The sequence below is a fragment of the Vollenhovia emeryi genome, unplaced genomic scaffold, assembly GCF_000949405.1.
Source record: "Vollenhovia emeryi isolate VEMERY1.0 unplaced genomic scaffold, V.emery_V1.0 DF939217.1, whole genome shotgun sequence".
NCBI lineage: Eukaryota > Metazoa > Arthropoda > Insecta > Hymenoptera > Formicidae > Vollenhovia > Vollenhovia emeryi.
Genome location: NW_011967149.1, coordinates 751,487 through 772,264, shown reverse-complemented (window position 1 = coordinate 772,264; position 20,778 = coordinate 751,487). Strand labels below are relative to the sequence as shown.

Here is a 20,778-nt window from a genome sequence, read left to right as displayed (position 1 = left end):
TAGCATCGTGGACATTGGCCTTAAGAAGATGAAGCTAAGACAGAGGCAGGCGGATGCTACAAGCGTTCTCCTTCCCTTTAGCAAAAGAAGGAGAACGCTTTCAAACATTTGCAGCACGGGTCACACTACCGCCAAGTTTGAGACAAATGGCGCCGGTTATTCCGATCCCTTCCCAGAGAATCCCACCGGTCGCGGCGATCGGGCAGCGCGTCGCGAGCGCAGTCAAGAGTACGGTAGCGACGTTAACGATGATTTTAACAGTAGCGAGGCAGGGAAAGTAAACGAGAGTAGTCGTCCGCGCTTAGCCAGAGCCAACGCGCAGCTGCCGAGACCGCTCTCGCGATTGATCCTGCTTTGTTTATCCGCTCGGCTGTTCTCACGCGAGTCACAGTATTTACGAACGTCGCTCACACAACCTTCCGACCTCTTGTTCAAACGTGTGGGCTGGTGTTCGATTCTTCAATTCATTCGAAAGGGAAACGTATGCGAAAATTCTGCTCTTACAGAAAAGTTGCAGGTCGATTGGCTATTCGCATGGTTTTTAACCAGTCGATTTTCAACTTTTCTGCGAGGGCGCAATTTTCGAAAACGTTTCTCTTTCGGACGAATTCAAGAATCGAGCACCAGGGCCGTCTCCCCGGATCTCTCGTGATCACAGAATGGAGATGCCGTATATTGTCGCGAGATATCGCCGCGATTTTCAATCTTCTTCAATCGCGACAGCCGTTTGATTGCCGTTTCGCTAATCGTAACTGACGTCGCGTACAAGTCACGTTAACTCGCTAATTAATTAGTCGCAGCGCATTCTGGCACGCGCGTCTCTCTCACACGCACCTACGTCTATCCAGCTACGATATATCCCGCGAGAGCCCGAAAGACTTAAACCGGAAGAGATATCCGCGGCGGATATTGCACATTTTAGAATTTACCGTTGATAATTAGGCCTCGTTCTATCGCCACGAGTGTAAAGTATGATTATATTGCAGTTTTATAAACGCAAGACTCTCTACGACAGTCGCTCTCTACAGATTCTGAGAGAAAAATCTAATTCCCCCCCCCCTCTTTCATTTCCCTCTTACTGTAAGCATAATGAAATATTATCTTGTCCGCAGCGAACCGCGGCGTCGAGATCTCGTTACACTCTTCGTCGCGTTCGTTTTGGTAGACTGGCAGCGAGCGACGCCGTCGACTTGACACGAATATCTTGTAGTTCGCAGGACATTCTTCAACGATTCGCCGACGCGCGTTTCGCGTGTTTACGATCTCGCGCAGAGAGACGCATTCTCCGACGCGACGAGGAGCCGCGCGAAAACTTCGTCGTTAACGTACTAACGCGACGTTAATTAACGTGTAATTAATCGGCCGCGGTTCGCTGCTCACGCGAGGCGCCGCTGACATCTGTCCCTCCTTCGTCCCTTTCGCTCAACTGCAATTCGCGTTGCAGTCGCTCGCGGCAGACGCCGGCTCGCTTCTCCCATTGTCTCGAATTATTTTCGCAGCCTCGTTCGCGGGGAAACACTTTTCATGGCAGTTGATTTGTAATCTACGCTAATCGTCCCTAATTGACGGAGTCGATAGGCGACTGGGGCCAGTCGCATGCGACGATATCACTGTGTAAAGTTATCTTAATTCATATTTAACGCTACATCTCGCATGAATTCGCCAACGGCCGCGACGAAACGACGACGTCGTCGATCGCGAGGAGAAATAAAACGGAAATTCCTCAAAGTCGTTGTATGCGCGTTTGTGTGTGTGTGTGTGCGTGCGTGGGGAGAATTTTCTCTTAGAATTTCCCCTCTGAAAATCATGGTAGCCATGGCACTTCGAAGAATTTTACGAGAGCTTTTACAATGGAAAAATATTAATATCGTCTACAATTAAATATAAAATATGATTAATTTTGCTAAAATACATAGTGCAATTTCAAAAAGCTCTCGCAAAATTTTTGTCCCGCCGCTACCGCGACTCTCAGGGTAAATTCTAAAAGGGAATTCTCCCCGGATTCATTGACATTTACTTTTAAAGACGCGATATTTCTTAAGTGTATAAAAGAATCGCGATAAATTTAAATCTGGATTTGAAACCTAAACCGTGGTTATATTCCGTCTCGGAATGGCAGTGACTGAATCGTTTTCGTTCCATTTATACATTACATGTATTCTAAAACGCGTATTCTGCCGTTAATTTTACCTACTAAACACACACACTCCTCAACACCACGCACGCGAGACGATCAACGTTCTCACAAAAGAAAGACCTCGTCGAGAAACCAGATAGAATTCTCGCCGCTTTCGGCAGGCCGAGTAAATTAATTATCGCTCTGCAATAATTGAAATTAACAATTAAATTACATATATTTCGAAGCTCCTACTGTTGGTCAGTTCAAGGAATTCACCAGCGTGCTTTTTCTCGCGTACAACTGTTTCACCTTCCTATTAACTTATTATATCTTGTCTCGCAGAGAATATTCGGGTCTTTGACTTTGGATCGTACACCTAATGTGCCATCTAATTATCATCTCGGTATATTAACGCCGCGATAAATTCTTCCACACAAATATTGACTTGGATCTTTTTAGCATCGTTAGTTCTTTCCTCTCGTTGATTCCGGGAAAATGTTGACAATGAATTCCGTATTCTGGTCATAGGATCCCGCGTGAAAGCGCGAAAAGTTGATTGAATTTCCCGGAGTAATACAAAACTGAGCCCCGTCTCCGATTAAATCGAAGCGCTCGAGGTCGACGCAATCTTCCCTATCGGCCGTGATCTTTTTTAAGATCAACGATGATCTCTACAATCCCTTGACGAAATAATTCCTCGTCAGAAAGGCATCTTTCAATAGAAATACGAGAAATTCATTTGATTCGGAGCGACATCGACGCCTCGACGAATGCCCGTCATCTCAATGGCATCGAGCGAGCTAATTTTTCAGCTATAACGCAACACGCACACACATACACACGTAGTCACTCCTGTCACTGTATGATCGCGACGACGACGTCCGAGGCAGCTGCGCTTCTCTCCCGAGCGGTCCTCCTCAACGTCGAACTTGCCGGCGAGTTGAAGGAAGGAGTCGCCGGACTGCTCCTCCGCAATCGTCCGTCGACTGTCATCGGTGTTGATTCGGGCACTGCGATCCTCGCCAAGAGGACGAGCCTTTTCGGGGCCTCCTACGCCGGCGCCTGCACCACCGGCCTGTGGATCGGCACCGAGATCACGTAGATGTCCAGCTTCTCGCCGGACGTCTTGTCGACGATCTCGCCGTAGTTGACAGAATCGTAAGAAGGCGGGGCGAACAAGTGGTAAGGCGGCGGCGGGGTCTCCGTGACTCCGGTTGTGTTTATTGTCTCGGCACGCTGCGCGTAGGGCACCGTCAGGGGTCGACCGCCCCGTCGACAGCACCATTCGGAGCAGCTGACGATGAGGAAGAACGCCACCAAGCCGCCAAACGAGCCGATGTACCAGACTATCGACCACGGGTCCAACGGGTTCTGCAGCTCGCCATTGACTACAACAAAATAGGGACCTGTGAGCGAGGAGCTCGTTAATAATCGGGAATGTCTTGATTTCGCAAACTACTACTCGTGCGAGGGGATGCAATCGGAATGGCATTCACGTACCGCAATCAATTGGTATACTACGTGTAAGAATAATGAAAAAAGAAATTGATGTTAAAAGACAAAGGCAGAAGAGCCAGAGCAGGTTGTTGGTGCCAACCAGTGTATTTAGAAACAAAATATAAATAAACGACGCACCATCGGGCACTCTTTAATATTAAATAGTGTTGCAAGTAAATCGCAAAGTGGTGTGAAGCATAAATTAAATACAAAACGCATACAGCTGGTCGTAAGGCAAAAACGCCGGTTTAAAAAGAAAACGAATGAAGAAAAGTACTCTCTACGTTGCACGTGTGAATAACATGCCGTTTCGAATACTGGACTTGAGGATCGCTGGGAAGTTTGGTGAACCGGAAACTTTTGCAACGAACGACGGGATACTTTTGACACATTGTTTCCGGGAAATCAAAGCGGTAGGCAATATCCTGGGCTGTGTGAGAGGCGTATAAACAGCCGTTTCCTTGAGATCCACGTTACTCTTCGTTTGCTTTAAGATGCCGTAGAAACGTGAGACGATGAGCGTTGAATTTAAAATTAGTTTCGCCGCTGTTAACGGCTCATCAAGAACACTATTGTCCAGTTTCTCAAATTTACATATTAGATTTGCAAATGTTGTTTGCCCATCGTGCGTAGCGCGTTTTTGCCGCTCTGTATCGAAGAGGCTGGCAGGTGGTAATGTAAAAAAATCGATTTCACATTCGCGCGATAGGGTCAGACGTATATTTTGCATTCTTGATACTCGCGGTACGACCGTCGCGTGGAAAATTTCCGAAACTACTACTCCTTTTCCCCGATCAGTGACGCGTACGACGCGCGGAGCAGACATTCTCGATCGCCGTTAATGCGCGATGTGTACAATGCGAACTCAGAAAGGCGATGCAAATGAAGATGGAACTACTACACATTTGCATAAATCCTTGGCGCGCGCGGATTGTTCTCTCCGCAGGTGTGATTTTAACAGGATGCGCGCGAACCTGAGAGAGAGAGCTCGGCTTCGAAATCTCGGCTTCGTCTCGCCATGTCCAACTAAGCGATGAGATCGATTCTTTACGGTACAATGCAATTTCAATGTAATATTGCACACACCGTTTTATTTACGAATTACATGATACTTTCAGCATTATTGTGCTGTGAATCACAATCTTTATCACCGTGAATCACAATCTTTATCACCGTGAATCGCAGTTACGATTATCTTACAAGTCTATCAACATTTGTTTAACTCGATATGTAGTTAGAGGTTTGAAAAATTACATGAGACTTTCCGTAAGCCTTTAACTTCTGTTATTGTTATATCACCTCGGCTTTTCTACTATTGAACGCTCTATCCTACTGTTATTTTTGTAGCTCCGATTAACGAAGTCGTATCTCCCGAGCTCGCTCGTACGGAGAATTAGATTAGCGCCGAGTCATAAAAACGAAATGTTATGTCGCGCTTCGCGGCAGCTAAATTTGAATTTGACAATTTGTCACAAGGAAAATATCGCGGAGGTCAGGAATGCGCGGCGCGATAGCGACGGAGCAAAGTAACATTTCGTTATCGCGGGGCTGTATATAAATATTCACAGCAAACCATCGAAGGTCACGGCGTTGATTAGCGAGTGATTGTGCTGCTTTGACTTGATTTTCGACCCTGAAACGCGATGTCGCACAGTGGTCGAAATCGGGATCGTAGGGGACAAAAATCCATTACACGGTCAATTTTAAACCAAATCAATTGAAACTTGGCAGACTAAAGCATTTTGGATCGTAGAATCTGACTACACTGCCGAAATTTTGAAAATCAAAAATGAAGAATGAGAAATTGCCACTTAAAGTTATATTTTTTGGACTGGCTCAGGCCAAGCACAGGTATAATTGGGCAAAACTAAATAGTGGGTACATTGCATGAGCTAAAAAAGAAATACCCGTGTTTTTTCTTTTTCAATTTTGATTTTCTTTAAACAATTATTGTTTAAACAATTTTTATAAAATTTTCGAATTTTGAAAAACTACTTACGCCAATCGATTCTACGGGAAAAATTATGAAAGGAATATATATCACATTTTTCTATTCGAGTCTTATTTGTTATTGTAAATTTATTATAAAAAATAAAGGATAGAAAGTGGCAAACTCATGGACTCTGTACAATCTTTAAATCCATAAGCTTGCCACTTTCTATTCCTTATTTTTTTATAATAAATTTAAAATAACAAATAAAACTCGAATAGAAAAATGTTATATGTTTTTTTTCATAATTTTTCCCATAGAATCGATTGGCGCGTTATACCTGTGCTTGGCCTGAGCTAGTCCAAAAAATATAACTTTAGGTGGCAATTTCTCATTCTTCATTTTTGTTTTTCAAAATTTCGGCAGCGCAGTTAGATTCTACGATCCAAAATGCTTTAGTCTGCCAAGTTTCAATTGTTTTGGTTTAAAATTGACCGTGTAATGGATTTTTGTCCCCTACGATCCCGATTTCGACCACTGTGTGTCGGTGCAAAACACGAAACGGAACGAACGTCATGCGGGGGTGTAACATCGGCACGTTTTTCGATGCACCGGGCGCCGGGGTGTGGGCCGAGATGTTATATTCAAAGAGGAATCGCGTACGGGAGGTGCGATCTCGAATTGCAACAGGAAATACGCGGTGATCCGTGGTGACAGCGAGGATGGTGCTGTGTCGCTATGAAGTCACTCTCGTGCACTAGTAAACATGATTCACGTTCTTACCGCTCTCGTCCGTGTCTCTTTCTTTCTCCGCGCTCTCCTCCTTCCCCTCGAAAATCACGTAGAGCGTCCCGCCGTCGACGTCGTTGTCGCTGTCGTTGGATTTCGAGTCGACCGAGTGACGATTGTCGTTTGCGCCGTGGCTCGCTTTATTGCTCTCCATTCGCCTCTCAGCGCCGATGCTGTAACTCGACACCGCGTGAGCTACGACAAATTGCGATCGCTTAATTAATTGGACTTAACTCTACGCGCATGAACGCGCGCGTTATTCTCATCACTGAATCGCTCGCGCTTATCTCTCGCCTTTTTCTCACAAATACACTTGTAAGCGTAACGCATCTAGTTGTAATCCGCGTCATCATTTCTGACATTTCATAATTAACTTTCGGACATAGAGTCTAATTAAAAAATGATTATTACAATCCGACAATTATTTAGTATTTCGTTTAGATTATACGCGTCTTAATGTTCTCTCTTGCTTTCCGCGTCTCTTTCTCTCGAAAGTTTCTTTTTCTTCCTTTCTTTGTCTAAAATAATTTTCGAGTGTCGAAATGCAGCAGTTGCCGACGTCATATTCCCGAAGATGCACCTTCACCGGTGCATCATATCGTGCAAAATCTCAGGGCTAAAGATATTAACACCGAATAAACAACTCCGCCTGTCGCTCGTTAACCTGCATCGAGATACTTCACGTGCCGCTTGTTACGAGACCGCCGCGAAGTCGACGCGTGCCGAAGACAACGCCGTCGTCGGCTCCCATTGCGTCGCCGGCGCCAGTCCTGGGCTTCGTCGTCTTAGCGGATGCGTATCTCTTATCGGATACGAATATAATAGTGGGGGAGCCGACACGCTGAAACTGACGTACACGCGATAATTAACAGGTCACCGGTGCGCCTACGTTGTTTGGAACATTGTCTCGGAGTAACGAACATTACGTCGGCGATTTCGCATCGACGACAACTCACCGTGGACGTTTCCTGAGATGTCAAGCCGGAAAACGCGCATACACGGCCGGACGATCGAACAAATCCGATTGATATAATAAAGATCTCCAAAGCAATCTCCGAGCAATCTTCCAAATGGTCCCTCCTCTTAAGTAACGAGATTACTATCGTACGGCTAGCATGTTCGAGAGCTATTTCTGCCTATCGCCGCATTAATAATTAACTCGGCTCGGCCAAGTTAAATCTATTCTTGAGGCGGTATCTTAGCATTAACTATCGTGAAGTAGGTTCAATTATGGACGGGCTCGGAAGAAGTTGTGCGAGTTCATAAAAGTCGGCGATCCTTAATCTTTTACCTAGTCCATATATAACAGCACCCTCTTTGATGTACGAAGAAGGGTGATTCGTCAACGAAGGGATTTGATAAGACCTTAATCATTTCGCTGACTTGACTCACGTTTACACCGATGGTCAAACATTTCTACCGTTATCTCTTTATTAAATAAACAACAGGTTTCCCCGTTTTTCCACTGAATTGTACATACGACCAACATTTTACCGCCGCTTTGTGCTATTTTTAGCTTATTGTTAGGCGTTGCAAAGTGGCGAAGCGTAAAATCGATCGAAGCTCGGGCTTTCCTTTTCAGAGAGTGTGAAAGAGAGAGTGAGGGAGTGAGAGAATGTGAGAGGGAGAGAGAGAGCGCCGATATTGTTACTACAATTTCTTAAAGCGAGGCGTGGCTGATGCCTTTCTTCCAGAGAATCTCACGTCTCTACTTGCACCCGATTATCCGCTACTTAGCAACATCGACCAGATTTCGCCCCGGCTTTATGGATAAAGTTACTTTCATGCGAGAACGTATAACGAACCGCGCTTAAGATTGCTCTCGCGTTAACTGCAAATCCAATTTAATACACTAATTGACCGTAATTTTCTATACAGGCCGTATTCTACATTATATACAGGCCATATAGGCTGAACATAGTTCAGCAGATTTGGTGTTAATTTTATTGCACCGACCTTTTTTACCTTCGAAAACTGGTATATCGAGTTTATTAAATATTCACGATCGAGAGGACGAACAAAATACTCCTTTTTATTAATAAGATACCGGCTATATTAAGAGATAGCGCATGGAATGAGAATCTTACGAGGTTAGGTTAGGTTAGGTTAACGTCTCGCAAGATCTTGTCGGATAAACTTCATCTCCTATGCAAAATTTGGCAGAGACGCACACACACTTTCAAAGACACTTCAAAGAGACGCTCGATGCTGCCGGAGATGATTCACCGTAGACACGATCGTTTTTCGTCTGCTGATCCGTGCATGTCGTCATCGAAGGTCGCACGTTAATTAAAGACGAAGTCACGAGAGAGAGAGAGAGAGGACATTGTACGTACATACACACACGTATATATAAACGGTATTCATTATTTCTCACTGGCTTGTCTCGCTCGGGATCGGAGTTGCTGTGCCCACGTTTCGCAGATCACGTACGCTTTTCCGTTAAAGAGAAACGATTACGAAAACGGATTCCTACCGCCGGTGACATCGAGGAAGAGGGGCGGGAGGGGAGGGCAATTTAAGTCACGACAGATGAAAATCTTGTCGCCATTTTTATGGGGCGCGTGCGGCTGACGTAACCGCCGGCAATAAGACCGCTAAATATGCGAGAGATCCCGAATACCGTCCGCCTCTGTCCGCGATTTTTAATCGCCGGGACGTCGCACGCGCGTATGGCGAACGGTATCATTAGCGTCGTTACGACGTTATGCGCGGGGCGTCGCGTTTACGTAATGGTCTCCGTCTCTATCTTTCTCTCGGTCACGATCGCGAGTCACGTTCCAAGTGATCGATGTTTAAATGTTCGAACGCAATCGGCTACGCCCAAAATGTAAATCTTTCGCCTATGACCGGTGAAGCTCGCAAGGTTACGCGTTACGTATTTAGATTTACCGCGTGAAGTTATATTCACAGACTTCCCATATAGCACGCATGTCTAAAAGACAACTTTAAGACGACTCAAAGATGTCTTGTGCTGTATGGGTGCTACAGGGTGTCCGAAAAATCGCCTACTCCACTTCGGGACTCAAAAACAAGCAAAAAAGTTCATACAAAGTCCGGAAATGAGCCGTTTCCGAGTTATAGCCACTTTTATGTTCAAAAATCGTAAATTTTTATTTTCATTTTTTTTAATTACAATTTTTTTTAGTCTTTTTCAATTTTTCAATATTACAATTACAATTACATTATTTTTAAAGTAAACATGAACAGATATTTAAATCGAATTAAACAAGGTGTTCAAAATGACCACCTTCAGCACGAATGCAGGCCCTTATTACAAACATTGAAAAATTGAAAAAACTAAAAAAAATTAAAATTAAAAAATTAAAAATATAAATTTAAAAATAAAAAATTTTAATTTAAGAAATAATTAAGAAAGAAGGATGCCAAGCGGATTCTAAATTACAATTTTTGAACATAAAAGTAGCTATTACTCGGAAACGGCTCATTTCCAGACCTATGTTTGTATGAACTTTTTGCTTGTTTTTAGATCCCGAATCACCTCCCGAAGTGGAGTAGGCGATTTTTCGGACACCCTGTATACTACTAGACTGCTACCTTCGTGCTGAAATGTGAGGCAAGAGTTCCGCTATGTCTTGTTAGGTAAATAAATTACTAGAGAAAAGTCGTCTGTTATGAGACAGGATTCTAATGTGAGATAGTAGGTTTCCAACGTTCATATTCAATCACAAATCTTTTTTTTTCGCAACGATTACACGATTCTCCAGGGGCAGTAAATTCATGGTGGAACCAACAGATGATTCCTAGTAATTTTGCAGCAACTCTGCTATCTCATGCTACGAACCTGTCTCATAATAGGGGACTTTCCTCTATGTCACTGACAGACCGATGCACATATACTATTTTATTTGCCTAGCAAGACATGGCGGAACTCTTGCCTCACTTTTCAGCACGAACGTAGCAGTCTAGTAAAGTCCGTGGTTGTATTCCGGGCACACGCGCGTTCACTTCGATCGCGTCACGTGCCGGAACCCGATCTGTCTGTCGAAACGTCGATAGTCTTTGTCTCTGGGACGACGATCATACGATCCTTATCCGCTAATTTGCGGCGATAGGAAGTACAGCGCGTCTCCCGAGAAAGAGACACTGCGACATTGTATGTTACTCGTATCTGGCAATGTGCTTCAAGTGCTCATTAACTCCATTCCGGCGTACTTCTTGTTTTATTCCCGACGCGTCTATACTCTAAATGCGGTTTAAGACCGGTTTCGCGTGTATTTGTGCTTATCCTTGAAAGTGTCCGTCGCTAAATATGTGTATGAAAGATTTTATTTCGGGTAACGCGATACATGTTTTATTTTGCGCACATAAAATAGGTAATCGGTAGAAATGTGTCACGCGTTGACGTTGCCGCGGCACATTTATTGTGTCGTTGTTAAGAAGCGTCGTGTATATACACTTCGCGTCGTCTCGCACTGATAAACTCTTCACGCAAACTTTTGAACTTCGCAGCGGAAGTCTGCTTAAAGTCCTCGCGTTCAAGCATCTCCTCGTGAAAACGACTCCTTCTGTCGCGCGGATGTTGTTTGTAAAGTTTTACCTGGCGCGCAAGTACCGGCCGTAGTACATCGTGGTTACGGAGACATCGGGTTGATCGAAATATTTGCGAAACTCCTGCAGGCAGCAACGAAATCGAGATAAATCGCCGACGGTAGCGACGAATAATATTTCATGATATCTTCCGGATCTCGCGAAGATTACAGGAATAAAGCGCGATAAAGAAAAAAAAAACAATGTGTTACATTGCGGTTTTATTAACTTGGCCGTAAATCACAGCTTGCGGTATCCCAGAAATTAATTTGTTTTACGATATTACTTGTATCTTCGATCAACTTGTATCTTCTTTTCTTTCCTTTCATTTTAACATCACAGGTTAATTATAAGCTCGCCGCAGTATTTGAATTGCATTTTTCGCGATCACCTTTCATTTCCTTCCTGATTTTTTTTTCTCGCCGTAAAATTGATCCTCCGATTAAAAGATATCAGAATGATAAATATTGTAAGGCTCGATTATCACAGCGCGCTCGGGTATCATATCTCCCTTTCATCTCTCTCGTAAAATATATATGTATATCGCGTGATGAAATATTCCTCGTGCATCTACGCGTGCGTTATCGTAACGTGGAAATACACGCGTGTAAACGTAGCTCACGCGAGGTTTGATATGGATACATTTTAATGATCGTATAAAACCCGACCCCCTGACGATTTGTTAATTCACGAAATTGTCGTTAAATGCACGCGTTTTGTTCGTCGATCACAATACAATACGCCTATGTTTATTACTGTAACTGTTCTTTTCCAAAGCGATGCAAAAATTCAGCTTAAAAATAAATTTAACGAAACGCGAATATAAACCTGTCGTTTCAACGAGAAATTCCAATTTCACGCCTCTTCTGAAAAAAAAAACGTTCTGAATAAACGTTTATCGACGATATATAACCTGCCACGTAGATTCTATTTGCTGGTACAAATGCAAGTCGAGTTAATATCTTGTATCCAAAATTATATCGCATTGCCACCGTTGCTTATGCAGTAATTTTTTATTTTTATACTGTTAAATTTGACTCGACGAGTAGTCGTCACCGCTTCTGTTCAATATCTTGTTATTTTTAACTATTATGTGTAGTAAAATTTATTATTTTAACACGAATTTTAGTTAAAAAACAAGTACATCTTTTATTCAAACCATGGTTTTATGGTTTCTTTTAACTCCATCGTTTAATTAAATTAACCGCATATTGAGTGGAAGCAGTGGTGACTACTCATTGAGTTACATTTAACACTACAAATTTAACGATGTACATCTTTGTTGGATATTATTCTCAACGCTCGTATGTACAGCATAAAATTTTGTAGATCATCGACGACAGATGCGAGCGCTTACTGTTTTACAGCTTTTTACCGGGTACAAACGGTCTTTTGCTTCGTTTATTGTGCTATGACGAAGAAGAAATTTGTGTGGCAAACAGTGTCTTATCTGAATCGCATTGTAATGGTTATTTCGTATGTACATGCGATACGTTTTGAATGTTCGAACGACAATAGAAAATACAGTACCTCGTTCTTCTTTACATTGTGCAGATAACATTTGTACTAAAGTACTTCTAAGAAGCGATAAGATTTCTATAATTACAACAATTTTCGGACAAACGCGTCGATCTAACGTACGAGTATTTGTATTTCGTATATTTTAATGGTACATGTGTATACAATAAGCGATATGAAATAATTGCAGGTGATGTGACGCGTGACTGCCAGATGACTGCGCGATGGTGCAACGATCGTGGGCGAAAATCGTTATCGCGTCCAAATCTTCCGTGTCTCTCGTGGAATTAATCGCGCGAATTAATGAGTGCCGGGAGTGTCGATTCAAGTATCGTGCGATCGTTAAAGAATGTTGATTATTCCGTCCGTTCACAAAACGAATATGTAGAAAAAGTATGCGCTGTTTTCAAGTATCGGGCGGGTGTTTATCGCGCTAATTAGAATAGACGGTTGTAATTACGGCTAATTGTTTCAATTCATACGCGTGTGCCGGCAAAAGTGGAAAATTATCAGCCGGAGGCTATCGTCGATGGAGCAACAAATAAAGCGGCCTAGGGGACTTGGGTAAGTCAAACTGTTTGTTATATTTGCGTCATAAATTGTTTGTTAATTAGGTGACGTAAATCTATCGTAAGTTAAGAATCGTATTCTCGCGTGTCAAAAAGTATTAATGGGCACGCATAAGTTTTCATTTGTAACGGCGCCTCGAAGCGCGGTATACAATTTCGAATTAAATATACGGTGACATTACAGATTAAAAATACTAATTAATCGTGCGTCATCGGTATTCGTTGATAACGATTGTAACGGGATGGGACGAAGAATAGATTTCATAGAAACCCCGATCGCAATTAATTATTTTATTAAACGATAAATAAACGGCATTGGTCCAATCAGCTACGGACGTGCACGTGCAATCGTTCTGTGCGTTTTCTCGAAGCTACTTTAGTTTCGATGGCACCATCGTGATAACATTGTTTGCTCTATCAACAATTACAACCGCCGCTTTTACGTAACCACTGAATAATTGGAATCGGCGCTTTGACAATCGGCCATCTCTGCGTCGTGTTAAAATGCGATATGTCATTAATAGACTTGCCCGCGCGTGAGGGGTAAGAAAAAGGAAAGGAAAAACAAGCAGAAATAAGGCCGCGCGTGTACAGGTACCGAGCACAATTGTTCTCTAATAGCCAATCAAATCAGTATTGGTGTAAACAAGTGACGTAATCGTCGAGATACGTCACCGGGAAAACAGACCGACCCCGCTCACGAAATCGCACCGACGCATACGGAGTAAAAAATTTGGATTTTTTGTCCTTCTCCTACAGTAACCTTCAATATCGAGAACTGCGCTCGACTCGGTCTTGCGGCCTTCGAGAGTATCGCTCGCGTTCAAGCCCCGTTTTGTACCGTCTCAGCCTCTCGCGCTTGCTCGTCTCGCTCTTGCCCTGGCCTGCTCCATTTCCGAATACTCCACGTCTTTGTCTCGTTAAGAGGCTGAGTCTAGCTAAAACTGAGGCTCGACAAGATGACCGATACGCGTATACATAGACGCAAGTCGATTGATACCGAGTAATTGTTAACGTCGTTGTTCTAAATTTAGTGACTCTCAAGATACAATCAGTAAAAATCGGGATATCTGTTAGATGATAACGCCACGATATTATATCGATACTCATAAACGGAATTCCCTTTCCGACGATGTTGTCGCCTTGTATTTTTATGTTAGATAAATTAAATTGAACAGAAGTGTGTTTCTCTTATTTAGGCACAGAGAAATTTTGATGTTGTTTTACTTTGATCTCGTGTTTGCCACTGATAGGAATAAAGTTAAGCCCTCGCGTGGACGGGCCTCTCGTTACGTTTGCAGGCAGAAAAGTTTTTCGCAGTGCGGCCAATAAAACGTTACGATGAGTGCTGGCTTCGTGATTCTACTTAATGACTCGATCGCGGTAGTTTTCCGAAATAGACGTAGAAACGCGCTTAATTGTACCTGAACAGCACAATTGTATCCAAAGAATCGCGAAATTATCCCGGAACTTTTATCCGCCCAGGAAGTTTTCGTACTCCGTAACTGTACTTTTGTGACCAAGTCCGGCGAGTCTTCTTGGCATCGCTTCAAGTTCCGTGATCACCGTGTATTATTATCGGAAGTATTGTTAGGCAGGTTTAAGAGGGTATACCGGGGGAGCATTGTCAGCGAACACGTACCGGCGAGTGTCATTCTCTCAAGAGAGACTGTCGGACTTTATATCTCTCCCTCTCCTCTCTCTCTCTCTCTCTCTCCCCCCCTTTCTCTCTTATCCTCTTCGCACTGCCTCTCTTTCCAGTTCACTTAAGTACAGTTTTGAAGGAGTTCTTTACCGGAGGAATTTCAAAGTCAGGTGTGAGACACCATATCATGTCACACGGGCGACGCATACAACTCGAGCAGATATTGTATAAACCGCAATATCGAAACCCGGCCTCTCCAAACAGCGCGGCATCTGTAATGCATACGTCGAGATAAATGCCGCCATTTACACTAATTACGTATCAATGTCAAAATGATAAAAATATCCGGTTACGGTTGGACCAAGAAAGAATTACGCAAGAATCCTGGTATGACATCGTTCATTCTTACCGGTTTTAATTCACGGGCATATTATCCGCGATATGCTAACTTTAATAATAAATTTCTTGTTAAGTTCAGGGCTAATTTTTCCTTCCGGACAAAGTAGCGGGAAAATTCGCGTCCTTAAGTCTACCTGAATGTAGGAAGTTTCATCGTAATTGTATGCTAAGGATCCACAGGATGTATTCGAGGCTAGATATAACGGGTTTCCCAGTCGCTTTTGTACTTCTATATTTAGTAACGCGAGCGTTATGTGCTCGATTGTACGTACGTTCGTACATCCGTTAACTGGCGTCTAGACGGGTTATCCGACCGGTTGGGTAAAAATTTCAAAGACATTCGGCATGGTTTAGATAAATATATTTACCAGTTGTATTAGAAAGTTTCGAGTTGACCTTTTGCTACGCGTACCTTAAATTCACGTGACACAGTTAATCGCGATACGTTATACAATATTTTCAACGGGATTTATTACGATTATTCATATCGGTACAATTATAATTGCGTATTAAAAGACACGTCGCTCTTTTTGGCATTAATAATAATACGACGCGACATGTAACATTAAAAGTATCCGTGAAATTCTGCCATCAATCTTTTTATAAAAATTGTGTCGCGGCAGGGAACGATCGCATTCTCCGATAGGTACTCGGAGTATGGATTATTCAAGAGCTGGGTATATCGAAAAAGCCACATCGGCATTGCTCAGACGCTGCTGAATTATTACGACGTATTCCCATTAATAAAGTAACGTTTTATTACAAACGCCGCACGTGGTTCCTCGACGCTTTGCTCGAAATCTGAATTTCCGTGGAGGGCATTTTGATCGCCGAATAAGATCACGGTGTGACTATTAACGCTTCAATGGCCACTGGGACCTCTAAGTCCCCACTTACTTTTCTCGCCTCTCTTGATTCCCTGGGATGCTAGTGTTCCACTTAAAAAAAAAAGTAACAACTTGCTCGCGAAATGGTTAAATGGGTGTTTTCGTTTTATGCTCATTTCGGAATATTACTCTGGAAAGTTATTCTATTTAGGTTTATTAAATTTCTCGGGTCTATTTTAGTCTAGTAATACTTATATCCCAATTAACAGACGATTATCAAGTGTGACATTTTTAGTCACGTGGCATCGTTGATTGCCGATATATTGGCCAGATAAAAACGGCGCGAAGCGAGGCAGCGCAGGGTCAAGTGTCTGGTCCAGCCGCTTTATAGCACGATTATTGATTATCCGAGATATTTCTCGTTTAAGAATGCGCGTGGAAGGGGAGGAGGGCGGAAGCGGGAGGGCAAAAGTTGCGGGAGGACGATCGAAATTTCGGTGCCGATCGAACTTTCGTACGCTGGAAACGGATCAAGTCCCCGTCTGACTACGGCAGGCAACAGTTCAGGCGAAATTCTCGTCGACTACGAGAGCGCACGCGAGATAAATCTGTCATTCACACAACGGCGGTATGCAAAATCTATGCGCGACAGAGTACACACGGTGCAATCACAGGTTTAACCGCGAGCGTCACGATAAGAGTTCTTTCGCGAGCAGTCTGTGCGATTAGTGCTTTTTCTGTCGCATTCGTGCGACCTTCGAATGCGAATTCGATGCAAGCTGTTTCGGATAAGGACGTCACGGGGAAAAAAAAGAGAAAAGATACATTAATCGAATTGCGCTTATTGAAATTTACGGAAGAACCACTGCGTTCGTTTTTCTTTAGAGATTTGCCCGTTAGATCGCGTTTAGAACCGTATTGAGGAATCTAATAGTTTTAAAGGGAGATCTTGAAAACTAAAGTTGAATAAAATATCGTTTTGATTGCAATGCAAGATGTTTTACAAATTAAAAAAAGGCAATCGTTTACAATAACAAATTGATTAAATTAATAATAATTTATTGGCAATGTGCAGCATTGACTACAAGGGATTAGGCGTTATATTCTTGTTATTATAATAATAACATTTCTCTCTCTCTCTCTCTCTCTCTCTCTCTCTCTCTCTCTCTCTCTCTCTCTCTATTTTATATATAATTGAGTTTAAATACTTTTATAATTTGAATCTTAATACGATTTTAATATCAATGATAACACAGGTTCTACATAAAATATTGAAACAACGTAAATCTTGGGGCGTTCTTTAATTTTAATATTTAATGAGTTCTTATTCTTAGATTATTGTGTACTTTACGCGTTAGTAATGTCAAGAGTGATTTGACATAATTCTTGGAAAATCTCTCCTTGATAGAAGGAACTTGGCTAATGTGTATATGCATTAATGCTTGTCTAAGTTATACGCTAATTGACTATGAAAAATTAAGGTCTGACACGAGATGGATTAGACTTAGGTTAATTAATAGCGTTACGCTGTGTAAACTGCAGGATTTAATCGAATCACCGAAATCTCATAATCGTATCGATTACGCCGTACTTTAAATAATATAACGTTATCTATATTCGGAGCTGGATCAATTGAAACGCGGACCAATGAACTTCTTCAAACGTGTTGATGAAATCTTCTACGTCTTCTCTCTCTCTTTTTTTATCTTCCACAGTATTTGGCACACACGGGTTACAGAGGTTATTTCTTTGTGCTCTGGTAATACAGTGCTCCATCATTTGAGTGCAATATTCGATACGGAAACGACACTAAATTATCCTAAATGTTTTAAGCAAGATTCACGACCTATAACTATTGAATTCTATGACACATCTGACACGATTAATATTTTTTCGTAACGTTATAGATATTTCGCACTAATATATATTCTGAACATTAATGAAAATTAATCCGACAATTTTATATGAAAATGAATTTGTATTATTTTCTATTATCTCTTCTGGGACAGCTGCGGTCAATGCAACCGCACGAGAGCGTCGTTTCACGACATTTATTCTTAAAGATTTAAGCAAAATATGAAAATAGAGTTTCCGGTCAACTTGAAGCAAAATACGCGGCGCCACGCGATTTACGGGTTTCAGCAATTTAAATGTGATCACACGATCAATAAGCGGTTCACGTGCCGATGTCGACACTCGAAACAGGTCATCGCCAAAAGCGATCGAGAATCTTGCAAGATTGATCCGTGCCTTCGATGGATATATTAGAAAGCCAGAAACGATTCACCATTCCGTCACGATTCTTATCGTTAACGCGTAAATTCACTGAAAGTGACGCAGCGTCCGGCGGGAAAAACTTGTAGAATGAATCACGAGATCTCCGCGGTTCGTTCCGTCGATTCCGAGATACATCGTCACCGAGATAAACGCGTTGTAAAGCTGCGCAAAAAGGAAAAAAGAAACGGCGTACCTGGTATCGGAGCGTTGAGGAAGGCCTGGTTGCTCGCCACCAGGAACGAGACGATGATGAAGAGGCACCACGCGAGAACGATCATTCTGGACCGAAGCGATCTCCGAGCTAGCTGCGATACCGCTCCGTTCGATCGACTTGACTTATCGAGCCGCCCGGCTGATCACCACGTTGACGTGCAATTGCTGCTTGCGGACGTGCCGAGTGAAATTCGCGCGATATTATTTATTCTACACACGCAACAAACGCGGAAGAAACGGGGGAAACAAAAAGGAAGAAAGGGGGCACGGGTTTTTGTTCGAAAAACGTCAACGAACACTCTTTCTCTCTCACGCACTCGGCGAGGCGCGCCGCGCGGACGACTCGGCTTCGCCGACTTCTCCGACCGGTTAGCCAGCAGTGAACTGCTCGTGTTCCTGCCTCGGGTATCGTAATATACATAAAGTCGCCAGATAAGCCACGGCTGACACCCCACCACGGACGCGCTTCGTCGTGGGACGGCCCGTTCCTGCTCGCTCTCTGGTGCGCGCCGCTAAAGAGAGCTTGAAATCCTCGCCTCTCGACGCGAGGCACAGCGTGTTCCCACTCTCCCCTGCACCCCCCCATCTGTGAGGCGATAGGTGTCACGGCGCTTGTGATTCTTCATTGTGAGCGCGTAATTCTTCGCTGTGATTACAATTAGCGTGTTCCTCACACCCTCGTTGATTACCGAGCTCCGGTTAACGATAGTCCGCGGCGTTTATCTAAACGCACGATTTCAGTAAAATTTCAAGTATTATATACAATTAACGACGCTGCATATTCTCTTTGGCCTTAATCAGTTTCCACAATCGGCAATCGATGATATCTTTTGAATATTTAGATTCTTAAAGCGCGCGGGTTTCTTCTTCCTTTTTAAATGTAAAATGTGCAAAGTAAGGAGCGGTCTGTTGAAGGTCGTATAACTTCAGATGTACCAATGGCGTAGAGATGTTCACTTAACAGGTCTCTCGTTGATAGATCGCAAGTTGATCGTCAAGCGATGGAAAAAAGACTAGGTCGACTATGTCCGATTATGTCATAAAAAATTACACAGTTTCTCTCAGCCGTGCTGTGAAAATATTGACACTGTCGCTCCTCAAAGTGTTGAGGTCGCTCTTAATGGCCAGTCAGTGAAATGGATTAAAGTCCTCTCGTCATTGCACACAATACGATTGCCGCATGCTTGTTTCCGCGCTCGTCGATTCCGCCGTACTGCGCGTCAGATTTTTGGGGAAACGTGGAGACGCGGATTCGATCTTTTCAGGCGTCGAACGTGCGAACGTCTCCTAAAATCCTCTTTCTCCGAGCTTACCGACGTTTCTATAAGCCTTCTCTCCCTCATTCACATATACGCCTGCTCTTCGAATCGCACGGAAGATATCGTCGTATTTCTTTGCAGTATCGTTGTACGATTGAAAAAAAATTCGTCGGAAATAATTTACGTGTCGCCTCCTCAGCTTGTGGCTGTATCTTTTCGCAGTTTGCGTACAAAATGGCACGGAGAGAAAACAGATATGTATAATTCTATAAACTTGCCGGAATTATGATTATTTGCCTTTCTCTCTCTCTCTCTCTCTCTCTCTCTCTCTCTCTCTCTCTCTCTCTCTCGTGGCATTCTGTGCAGACATAGTGGAAAGATATTCAGAAACTCACGCTAATTATAATAACTTAAACGAAAATTTCGCGTATGCTGCTCCAGTACAAAAATAGTACACACTACAAGTTCTCACTAAGGTAAAGTCATCGATGGCGATGTCTTCCGAAAACAGATGCGCAGTTCGCTGGAAATGAGCAATAAAGTCGTGCGTAAATTATATAATTTTTTTCGATATGTTTGGACATGTCTCACTGATACGACGCGATGCGTTTGAGAGGTAATGATTAATGAGACATCACATGATGTTTCCGCCGATAAGAAAATCGTTCAGTCACGATGATGAAAACGGCTTTACCTTTCACGAGACGATAAACGCGGAAAGGAAACGTGGAAATTGAATGAAAATCCCGTTGCGTCAGTTTTCCTCAAGGAAATCGCCGCAATAATGACCTTCTCTGCGTATACATTACCCTTATCGCGTTATCTACGCAGATGCGGCGCTGTAATGAAAACAAAAAAATGCAAAATTGATTTGCGATCGGGTATTTTTACTACTTTGGAAATCCCTACCGCCAGTAATCGTGCTAATCCGGCCGCGAACGATCGTGACGATCGACTAAAAATATCGACTAATAATAAATGTGATATTGATACGCGCAGCGTTCTTCCGTGTCATCGTCCATCCACGCGATAAGGCGTCGCAAACATTTTTTTTCTGCCGCGATCGGCCTTAATATCGAAGTAACAGACCTTGGGATATGCGATATCTTTAATACGATCTTATCTAGCATCAGTCTCAGAATTCATCGCTTAGGTCATTGTCCGAAACCAACATCCAAAATGCGT

The 20,778-nt window shown here is 43.0% G+C and overlaps 1 protein-coding gene across 3 annotated transcripts in view; it reads right to left on the bottom strand.

The window, feature by feature from the left end:
- Window positions 1-18,830, bottom strand: part of LOC105560912 — a 20,360-nt gene extending 1,530 nt beyond the window's left edge. Inside the window, exons 1-3 of one of the 3 annotated variants that reach the window (XM_012010425.1) lie at window positions 18,315-18,830; window positions 6,330-6,530; window positions 14-3,525 (exon numbers count right to left, since the gene is read on the bottom strand). In XM_012010425.1, the coding sequence (XP_011865815.1) occupies window positions 3,170-3,525; window positions 6,330-6,530; window positions 18,315-18,399 (642 nt within the window). In that variant the 5' untranslated portion in view covers window positions 18,400-18,830 and the 3' untranslated portion in view covers window positions 14-3,169. The remainder of the gene's footprint in view (window positions 1-13; window positions 3,526-6,329; window positions 6,531-18,314) is intronic. The other 2 variants (XM_012010426.1, XM_012010427.1) reach the window with 2 other exon arrangements.
- Window positions 18,831-20,778: the final 1,948 nt, after the last annotated feature.